This window comes from Sciurus carolinensis, chromosome 12, assembly GCF_902686445.1.
Source record: "Sciurus carolinensis chromosome 12, mSciCar1.2, whole genome shotgun sequence".
NCBI classification, from domain to species: Eukaryota; Metazoa; Chordata; class Mammalia; order Rodentia; family Sciuridae; genus Sciurus; species Sciurus carolinensis.
In genome coordinates, this window is record NC_062224.1 from 110,711,744 (window position 1) to 110,722,994 (window position 11,251).

Sequence of the window (11,251 nt, forward strand, 5' to 3'; positions counted from 1 at the left end):
TCCAGAAAACTTCTCGACCTCATCAATGAATTCAGCAAAATAGCAGGTTATAAAATCAACACGCATAAATCTAAAGCATTTTTATACACAAGTGATGAAACATCTTAAAGGGAGATGAGGAAAACAACTCCATTTGCAATAGCCTCAAAAAATAAAATACTTGGGAATCAATCTAACCAAAGAGGTAAAAGATCTCAACAATGAAAACTACAGAACACCAAAGAAAGAAATTAAAGAAAACCTTAGAAGATGGAAAGATCTCCTATGTTCTTGGATAGGCAGAATTAATGGCCATACTTCCATAGGCACTATACAGATTTAATGCAATTCCAATTAAAATCCCTATGACATTTCTCATGGAAACAGAAAAAGCAATCATGAAATTCATCTGGAAGAATAAAAGACCCAGAATAGCCAAAGCAATCCTGGGCAGGAAGAGTGATGCAGGGGGTATCACTATACCAGATCTTAAACTCTACTATAGAGCAATAGTAACAAAAACGGCATGGTATTGGCACCAAAATAGACAGGTAGACCAATGGTACAGGATAGAAGGCACGGAGACAAACCCACATAAGTCCAGTAACCTCATCCTAGACAAGGGTGCCAAAAACATACAATGGAGAAAAGATAGCATGTTCAACAAATGGTGCTGGGAAAACTGGAAATCAATATGCAGTAAAATGAAACTAAACCCCTATCTCTCACCCTGTACAAAACTCAACTCAAGAACCTTGTCCACCCATTGGCACAGCCTCTGGTGCAGCGGCGGCGGCTCCTATTTCTGCCGCATCTCTTTCCCCGCCTTCCCTCCCCACCAGATCCTAGAGTTGCCTGCTATGGCTTTACTCACTGCGGCCGCATGGCTCTTGGGAGCCAAGAACGCATCCTGTCTTGTTCTTGCTGGCCGGCATGCCAGTGCTTCTTCCACGAATTTGAAACATGTATTGGCCAACCTGATACCTAAGGAGCGGGCCAGAATTCAGGCGTTCAGGCAGCAACATGGCAAGACAGTGGTGAGCCAAATCACTGTGGACATGATGCATGGTGGCATGAGAGGCATTAAGGGACTTGTATGTGAAACATCAGTTCTTGATCCCGATGAGGGCATCCGTTTCAGAGGCCATAGTATCCTGCCTGTGTTTGTGTGGATCCCCAAACCCCAGAACCACGCTGTTGAGATGGACACACTGTAAACCCCTGGGTGACTATCAAGTCATGATGCAGACTTCAGGGTGCTCTGTATAAAATAAAAAATAAATGTTTTTATTAAAAAAAAAAAACAACTCAACTCAAAATGGATCAAGGATCTAGGAATTAGACCTGAGACCCTTCACCAAACAGAAAAAAAAGTAGGTCCAAAGCTCCATCATGTTGGCTTAGGACCAGACTTCCTTAACAAGACCCCCATAGCGCAAGAAATAAAAACGTATCAGAGGCTAAGGGTGGGGAGGAACCCCTGCCTGAGGGCTTATTTTGGCTGCTGGTAACTGGGCAGATCCCAACAGAGGAACAGGTATCTTGGCTTTCAAAGGAGTGGGCAAAGAGGGCAGCTCTGCCTTCTCACGTGGTCACAATGCTGGACAACTTTCCCACCAATCTGGATCCGATGTTTCAACTCAGTGCAGCCATTACAGCCCTCAATAGTGAAGTAACTTTGCCCGGGCATATGCTGAGGGTATTAACCAAACCAAGTACTGGGAGTCAATCTATGAAGATTGTATGGATCTCATTGTAAAACTACCTTGTGTTGCTGCAAAGATCTACTGGAATCTCTACCGGGAGGGCAGCAGTATTGGGGCCATTGATTCTAAGCTGGACTGGTCCCACAATTTCACCAACATGTTAGGCTATACTGATGCTCAATTCACTGAGCTCATGCGTTTATACCTCACCATCCACAGTGACCATGAAGGTGGCAATGTAAGTGCCCATACCAGCCACTTGGTGGGCAGTGCCCTTTCAGACCCGTACCTATCCTTTGCAGCAGCCATGAATGGGCTGGCAGGGCCTCTTCATGGACTGGCCAATCAGGAAGTACTTGTTTGGCTAACACAACTACAGAAGGAAGTTGGCAAAGATGTGTCAGATGAAAAGTTAAGAGACTACATCTGGAACACACTCAATTCAGGACGGGTTGTCCCAGGCTATGGTCATGCAGTACTAAGGAAGACAGGTCCACGATATTCCTGTCAGCGAGAGTTTGCTTTGAAACACCTGCCTAATGACCCTATGTTCAAACTTGTTGCTCAGTTGTATAAGATTGTGCCCAATATCCTCTTGGAGCGGGGAAAGGTCAAGAATTCTTGGCCAAACGTAGATGCGCACAGCGGGGTGCTTCTCCATATTATGGCATGACGGAGATGAATTACTACACGGTCCTCTTTGGGGTGTCACGGGCACTGGGTGTGCTGGCACAGCTCATCTGGCGCCGAGCCCTAGGCTTCCCTTTAGAAAGGCCCAAGTTCATGAGCACAGATGTTTGATGAAGTTTGTGGACTCTAAGTCAGGGTAAAATTGACTACCAGAGGATGAGGAAGCTTAAAAAAAGTATACTTTTGTTTTGTTTCAGGGGGCTTTTAAAGATTTAAGATTCAATTGTATCTGAGGCACTGAAAATACGTTTGAAGTTAAGATATAAATTAAGACTTTGAAAGATAAAAAATGACCCCTTCTTCCCTAACCAGGTCCCTTCCCTTCCTGGTATGAGTTCCCATCAACTATAGGATAACCAGGACTAATGCATGTGGTATGGGTTCGGTTTGGCCTCCTATCTTCTCTAGAGTGAGAATCTGACTCCACTTCCTGAGTCAAAGCAGGTTGCAAAGAATCTGCAGTCACTCTGGAGCCTCTGCTTTTATTCTGCCCAGCCCTCTGGTCAGCAAGCCAGGACTCTGCCCCTTTTGTTTCCATAGGAATCATGTTGGATTGTCCGCTGTACCAAGCCCCCCACGGCCTTCTCCTGTGTACACAAACACTTCCTAGCAAGACCTATTGGTTAGGATAGCTAGACCTACTTTGGCTTTTTTTTTTTTTTTTTTCAAATGCTGCCAGGTAACCATAAAGGCATAACTTTTGTTGCAACTGATGCCCCCCCCTTTTTTAAAAATTATCCCATTATAATTAAGGCCTGGTAGTGTTCTGTTTCCCACTACTTTAATGCCTCCTTCCAGACTTTCTTATACCTGCTACGCCTCAAGCTGAGGATTCTCTGGACCTTCCTTTCTTGTTCCCTACCAGAGACTTCTTTCAGCAGGTTTGTCAGATCTGTGGTCTTTTCCAGTCACTTGGCTTTATCGGTGCTTAATGTGAATTAAACTTTTTACTTCCACAGAACATAAGCCACTACACTGACTTTTTTCCTCCTATGTTAATACACTGTGGGGCATAGAACACGGGCTCAGGAATGACCAGTTCCTTTATGATCTGGTCCCAGGGGTACTAGCATTTCTTTTTGAATAGAGAAATTATTCAAGATTGAATATATCTTCAGATATCAGGTCTTAAGGCTGGGGGCACTCAAAAGCGTAGTAAACCTTCTTCCTTATCCCCTACCACAAGAAAATGTTCCCTTATTTATCAGTGTCTTTTCCTGCCCCATCCCTAAGAGCTTGCAGTACAATGTTTGTTTTAGAAGCCCCGTTTGCACAGTTTTCAGTGACTCAGAATGCTCTACTGCCTTTTCTTTGAGAAAGGATTGATATACACTCCTGCTGTGCCCTCTTCTTCCCTCAGAACTCCTGCCTGTGTGGATCCCCAAACCCCAGAACCACGCTGTTGAGATGGACACACTGTAAACCCCTGGGTGACTATCAAGTCATGATGCAGACTTCCGGGTGTTCTGTATAAAATAAAAAATAAATGTTTTTATTAAAAAAAAAAAACTCAACTCAAAATGGATCAAGGATCTAGGAATTAGACCTGAGACCCTTTACCAAATAGAAAAAAAAGTAGGTCCAAAGTTCCATCATGTTGGCTTAGGACCAGACTTCCTTAACAAGACCCCCATAGCGCAAGAAATAAAAGGAAGAATCAATAAATGGGATAGATTTAAACTAAAAAGTTTTTTTCTCAGCACAGGAAACAATCAACAATGTAAAAAGAGAGCCTACAGAGTGGGAAAAAATCTTTTCCACACATGCACTTCAGACAGAGCACTCATCTCCAAAGTTTATAAAGAACTTAAAAAACTTTACACCCAAAATACAATGAATCCAATTAAAAAATGGGCTAAGGAAATGGGCAGACACTTCACAGAAGAAGATATATGGGTGATCAACAAATATATGAAAAAGTGCTTAGCATCCCTGGTAATTCGAGAAATGCAAATTAAAACCACCCTAAGATTTCATCTAACTCCAGTTAGAATGGCTATTATCAAGAACACAAGTGATAATAAGTGTTGGTGTGGTTGTGGGGAAAAAAGGTACACTCATACATTGCTGGTGGAGTTGCAAATTGGTACAGTCACTCTGGAAAGCAGTGTGGAGATTCCTCAGGAAGCTTGGAATGGACCCACCATTTGACCCAGCTATCCCACTCCTTGGTTTATACCCAAAGGACTTAAAATCAGCATACTACAGAGACAGCCACATCAATGTTCATTGCTGCTCAATTCACCATAGCCAGATTGTGGAACCGACCTAGATGCCCTTCAATTGATGAATGGATAAAGAAACTGTGGTATATATACACAATGGAATATTACTCAGCCATAAAGAACAATAAAATTATGGCATTTGCTGGTAAATGGATGCCAAATGTTTTCTCTATAAGTGCATGACAATATATAACAATGGGGGGTAGCAGGGGGAAGAGAAGAATGAAGGAACTTTGGAGGGTGTAGAGGAAAAGGGGGTGGGAGGGGGTGGGAATGGAAAATAAGTAGAATGAAATAGTATTACCCTATATATATGTATGATTACATGAATGGTGTGAGTATACATTGTGTACAACCATAGAAATGAAAAGTTATATCCCATTTGAGTACAATGAGTCAAAATGTGTCTGTAAAAATAAAAAATATTTAAAAAAAGAGTCAGATTTCTTGTTACATATTTGTACATGCACACAACAGATCAATGTAATTTGGGTAAAATGTCTTTTTATATGTGAAGCTGGCTTTCAGGATTTCCTTATGTGAATTGCCTATAGTAAAAGACATCTTCAAAGTAATCTTTAGCTTCTTCCAAAATATGAATCATATTTTAAATGATTTGTAATGATAAATTATAATAATGAAGAAGGTATAAAAATGTTAAGGAATACTGCAACCAAAGACCGATTTTCAAACTCCGGGCCCGTAAGAGCCGTCTCTCCTGGTTTTTTTGTGAATCTATGATTCACTCTCCGGCCCACGGCAATCGGCAATCTGGCTCCTGCTTCTGTTACTCTATTTCTTTTTAAAGCGAAGCAGTTCAGTGTGAATCAACTCTCTCTATTTATGTTAAGGCTGAGAGAACTCGGTTGAGAAATACGCATGTGGCAGACCTGGCGTTCAGAGTAAGCGCACCACCGCTACCATTCCAGTGAGATCACGCGTCCAGGGCCCTGAGTTTCCAGCTGAAGATACGCCTAGGGCAGATTTCACCTGGATTCAGTGTGAGGCAGTACCAACAGTCAGACAGCTCTTCAGGGCTGTGAGCTTACCTCTCAGTCTTTCTGCCTGTTTCTCCACGCGTCCTGTTGGAGCATGTAGTTTACATGATGGAGGGTTGGTTGTCCCACACTGGTACCGGCAACAATATACTACCATATGGCCAACGCCACTCCCAGCACTTCCCCTCTCCTCCCTTCCTCCCTCCCCGGGTCCCTTTCTTCTACTCTTCAGATCCCCTTGGATTTTCATTAACTCTTAGTCTTTCCATCAGAAATTATGCCTCGTCTGTCCTGGATAAACTACTGTGCTGGGGCCCAAGGCTCAGTGGAATTTTCATTCTTAGGAAGACAGGCATTATAAAATGAAACCATGAATTATGTAGTTGTTTACAACTGAGATTCAACTGAAAGTGACCTGTAGGGTGCTAAGAAACACCTAGAGCGTAGGGCAAGTGAGGTGGCAAGCCTGTGAGATGTTCCTCCATTTCCGCAGGTGCATTTGGTCCCTTCACACGGTCATTTCCTTTTCCACTTCTTTTAACACAGTGGGGGAGTGTGGGGTGGGAAGAAGTTTACTAAACACCAGATGTCATGCCGTTTGGATCCTCCAGACACCAGAGTCATTAGCTAAGCAGACTTGTTTTATTTATAAAATACCCAGCCTCTGGCATTCTGTTATAGCAACACATAACTGACAAAGACAGGTGGTATAGTAGGAAGTGCTACTAGACATTGGGTCTCAGAGTAGACTCTGTGATCTCAAGCAATCACTTAGTCTTTCTAAGTCCTCAGTTTTCTCATCTGTAAGTTTAAATTTGAATCCTTACAACCTCTGAATCAAGTTATTAGTTATATGAAATCTGTATGAGGAAAGTTATAAAACACTCCTGAAAGAGGCAAAATAGACTTTCAAACATAGATGAGAGACTTCCCGTGTTGTTGGATAAGATGACTCAATTTCATCAAGATAATGGTGCCCCTGTATCAGTCTATTTTCTGTTGCTATAATAAAATACCAGAGGCAGAAAAATATAAAATAAGAGGGTTTCAAACTCAGAGTTTGGGAAGCTCAAAAGTAGAAGGTTGGGTGACCCCATCCGTTCAGTCACTGGTCAGGATCTCAGCATATGCATCACTACAGTGGTTCCACATGGTAACAGAGGAAGCCAGAGAGATTCAGGGGCCAGGCCTGCTTGCTTTACAAAAACTCACTTGAGAGAACTAACCCATTCTGCAAGGGGAGCAGCCGTCCTTGATGTCCGGTGACCTAATTACCTTGCAGTAGGCCTCAGCTTTTAAAGGCTCCATTCCTCTCTCAACGTGGCACACTGAGAACCAAGCTCCCAGCACCTGAGCCTCCAGGGGATACACTCCACCAAATCCCAACTTGAGCAGCCCCCAGAGTTAACTTATGAATGCAACTCACGCCATTTGTGCTGTTATAACAAACACCTTAGACTGAGTGACTCATAAAGAACGGAACTGTTTCCTCACAGTTTTGAAGGCTCAGAAGTCCAAGATCAAGGGGGCGGCATTTGGTGGCTGACGAGGTCTGTTCTCCACTCCTGAGATGCCACCTTGTCGCTGCAACTCTGGGCAGGACGGATGCTCTGTGGTCACGTGAGGTCAGCACACACTCTCCGACCTCAAGTCACTTTGTTAATTTACTTCTGGGGGGACTGGGGATGGAATCCAGGGCACTCTACCGCTGAGCCGCATCCCAGCCCTTTATATTTTTCATCGTGAGACAGTGTCTCACGAAGTTGCTGAGGCTGACCTTGGACTAGTGACCCTAGGAAACACGCCGGTTTTTATATATTTATTAAATGTTCTTTTTAATACTTAATGTTCTCAATGATTGAAAAATCACTTCAGCAAAATCTGTTAAGAAACAGTTTATTTATGAACATTATATTTATTTTAACGAAATTGAAAACATTTTGTTTAAATGTTTTTTAACAATTTTAAAACAAAATTTAGTCAGAAGAGAAAAAAAAGCAATTCTTGAATACTGAAAAACAAATGAACTCAAATGTACGTCAAACTGGTGGCATAAAGTTAATGCTGCCATGTGCCACCCAGACATGCTCCAGGATCGGGGGACGCGACCCATGGCTAGAGGTGGTGCTGACGGAGGGCGCGGCCCGGAGCCCTTCCCGGGACGCTGCTGGGCTGAAAAGCACTGCCGTCCGGAAGACCAGTGCCGCACTAGGGCAGCCTGCACCACCCCTGGTCAACGCAGGGGACGAAGTCACGGGTTCCTGCCTCCACCTGGGACAGCTCTGCAGGGCCACCCCAGCTTCAGAGTGTCCCAGAGCAGCTGTAGAGGTCTTTGTTGAGACTACATTGCAGCCCAACCTCTCCCTCTGCTGGTCTTTGTCCCTTTTTTTCTACAGGTGTTGATCCCAAGAACACTCTCTAACAAATTTCCTGCACCCTAAACTTCATCTCAAAATGTACTTTCTGCGTAGCCCAACTTCAAAGTTGGTGTTGAGAGCATTTTTAAAAAACAGTTACAAGCCAGGTATGGTGCACACCAGTAATCCCAATGGAGGCAGAGACAGGAGGACTGCAAGTTTGAGGCCAGCGTAGCAAATTTAGGAGGCCCTCAGCAACTTAGTGAGACCCTCTTTCAAAATAAAAAATAAAAAGGACTGGGGATGTAGCCCAGTGATACGGCACCCTTATGCTCAATTCTCCAGTGCCAAAAAATTAAAAAATTAAAAAGCAGTCATGATAATGGAATTTTCATGTTGGATTATCTGCTTCCAGGCTAGCAATGAGAATATAATTACTAAAGGCAGAAGCAACACAGTCCCTGCTGCAATTGCAATGTGATGGCTAAAACTTCACTGTAAGTGAATAAAAAATAAAAATAAATAAAAACAAAAAAGGGCCGGGGATGTGGTTCAGTGGTTAAGTGTCCCTGGGTGCAATCCCTGGTAGCAAAATAAACAATCAAAAACAAAACAAAACAACCACGAAAAACTAAGCTTGAAAACCAAAGGACTTCCTTGGTAAGAAACAGATTCTCATCTTCTGTAATTGGAGAGTGGAAGAAGTTGAGGATCAGATCCTCATGCACTTAAGTACTTATGCACTTAAGCATAAGTATAGCAGAACTTTGAAAAGGAGCAAATTGTCAACATTGGCAAATCTGCTCTGCCAGGAACAGGATGCTGGTTGGGAGAGACTGAGCCCTTAGCACATAGGATGCGGATATCAGGATTCATGTGCCCCAGGTCTTTTTGTTTTGGTACTGAGGATTCAATTCAGAGGCACTTTACCACTGAGCTACATACCAATGCCTTTTAAAAAATGTTTTTTTTTTTTTATTAGTGCACTACAGTTATATACAGTAGCAGGGCACACTTTGACTTCCATGCATGGAATATGATTGCTCCATTTCAGTCCCCAGTGCTTCCTCTCTCCCTCTTCTCCTCCCTCCCTCTGTTCCCCCTTCCTCTATTCTCCTGGTCTTCCTTCTATTTATTCATTGTCTTTCAGTTGGTGCTTTATGGACAGAAATAAAGGTGGAACTCACTGTGGCATATTCATATACCTACATAGCATAAGTTTTGTCAGTTTCATTCTGCATTTCCTCCCTTTTCCTATGCCTCCTCCCCTCTCCTCAGTCTCCTTCTTCTACTCCATGATCTTCTCTCTATTTTGGAGGAATCTGTCCCCCACCCAACTTTCTCCTTACTTTGTTCCAGCTTCTGTGTATGAGAGAAGACATTTGACTCTTGACTTTCTGAGTCAGGCTTATTTCGCTTAGCAAGATGTTCTTCAGTTCTACCCATTTATCAGAAAATGATATAATTTCATTCTTCTTTATGACTGACTAAAACTCCACTGTGTATGTGACATTTTCTTGTTCTTTTTTTTTTATTGTAAACAAATGGGATACATGTTGTTTCTCTGTTTGTACATGGCGTAAAGGCATACCATTTGGGTAATCATAAATTTACATAGGGTAATGCTGTTTGATTCATTGTTATTTTTTCCCTTCCCCCACCCCTGCCACCCCTCTTTTCGCTCTATATGGTCCTTCCTTCCTCCATTCTTGCCCCCCTCCCTAACCCTAACTCTAACCCTAACACTAACCCCTCCCAACCCCCATTATGTATCATCATCCACTTATTAGCGATATCATTCGTCCTTTGGTTTTTTGAGATTGGCTTATCTCACTTAGCATGACATTCTCCAAATTCATCCATTTGCCTGCAAATGCCATAATTTTATCATTCTTTATGGCTGAGTAATATTCCATTGTATATATATACCACAGTTTCTTTATCCATTCATCAATTGAAGGACATCTAGGTTGGTTCCACAATCTGGCTATTGTGAATTGAGCAGCTATGAACATTGATGTGGCTGTATCTCTGTAGTATGCTGATTTTAAGTCCTTTGGGTATAGGCCGAGGAGTGGGATAGCTGGGTCAAATGGTGGTTCCATTCCAAGTTTTCTAAGGAATCTCCACACTGCTTTCCAGAGTGGCTGCACTAATTTGCAGCCCCACCAGCAATGTATGAGTGTACCTTTCTCCCCACATCCTCGCCAACACCTGTTGTTGCTTGTATTCTTGATAAATTGCTATTTTAATTGGGGTGAGATGGAATCTTAGGGTGGTTTTGATTTGCATTTCTCTTATTACTAGAGATGTTGAACATTTTTCTGTATGTTTGTTGATTGCTTGTAGAGCTTCTTCTGTGAAGTGTCTATTCATTTCCTTAGCCCATTTGTCGATTGGATTATTTGCATTCTTGGTGTAGAGTTTTTTGAGTTCTTTATAGATTCTGGAGATTAGTGCTCTATCTGAAGTATGATTGGCAAAGATTTTCTCCCACTCTGTAGGCTCTCTCTTCACATTGCTGATAGTTTCCTTTGCTGAGAGAAAGCTTTTTAGTTTGAATCTATCCCAGTTATTGATTCTTGCTTTTATTTCTTGTGCTATGGGAGTCCTGTTAAGGAAGTCTTATCCTAAGCCAACAAGTTGAAGATTTGGACCTACTTTTTCTTCTATAAGATGCAGGGTCTCTGGGCTGATTCCGAGGTCCTTAATCCATTATGAGTTTAGTTTCGTGCATGGTGAGAGATATGGGTTTAGTTTCATTCTGTTGCATATGGATTTCCAATTCTCCCAGCACCATTTGTTGAAGAGGCTATCTTTTCTCCATTGCATATTTTTGGCCCCTTTGTCTAGTATGAGAAAAATTGTATTTATTTGGATTTGTGTCCGTGTCCTCTATTCTGTATCATTGATCTACCTTTCTATTTTGGTACCAATACCATGCCGTTTTTGTTACTATTGTTTTGTAGTAGAGTTGAAGATCTGGTATTGCGATACCCCCTGCTTCACTCTTTCTGCTAAGGATTGCTTTAGCTATTCTGGGTTTCTTATTCTTCCAGATGAATTTCATAATTGCTTGCTCTATTTCTGTAAGGTACGTCATTGAGATTTTAATTGGAATTGCATTGAATCTATATAGCACTTTTGGTAGTATGGCCATTTTGACAATATTAATTCTTCCTATCCAAGAACATGGGAGATCTTTCCATCTTCTAAGGTTTTCTTTAATTTCTTTCTTTAGTGTTCTGTAGTTCTCATTGTAGAGGTCTTTCACCTCTTTTGTGAGATTGATTCCT

General features: G+C 42.2%; 1 protein-coding gene across 1 annotated transcript; it reads left to right on the plus strand.

Moving 5' to 3' along the window:
• Window positions 1-741: 741 nt before the first annotated feature.
• LOC124962185 (citrate synthase, mitochondrial-like) lies at window positions 742-2,515 on the plus strand. Its single transcript, XM_047521358.1, is given in 5 exon segments — window positions 742-1,141; window positions 1,420-1,649; window positions 1,652-2,341; window positions 2,344-2,478; window positions 2,481-2,515. Coding segments are annotated over 5 exon segments (1,392 nt in total). The 5' UTR covers window positions 742-839.
• The last annotated feature ends 8,736 nt before the right edge of the window (window positions 2,516-11,251 follow it).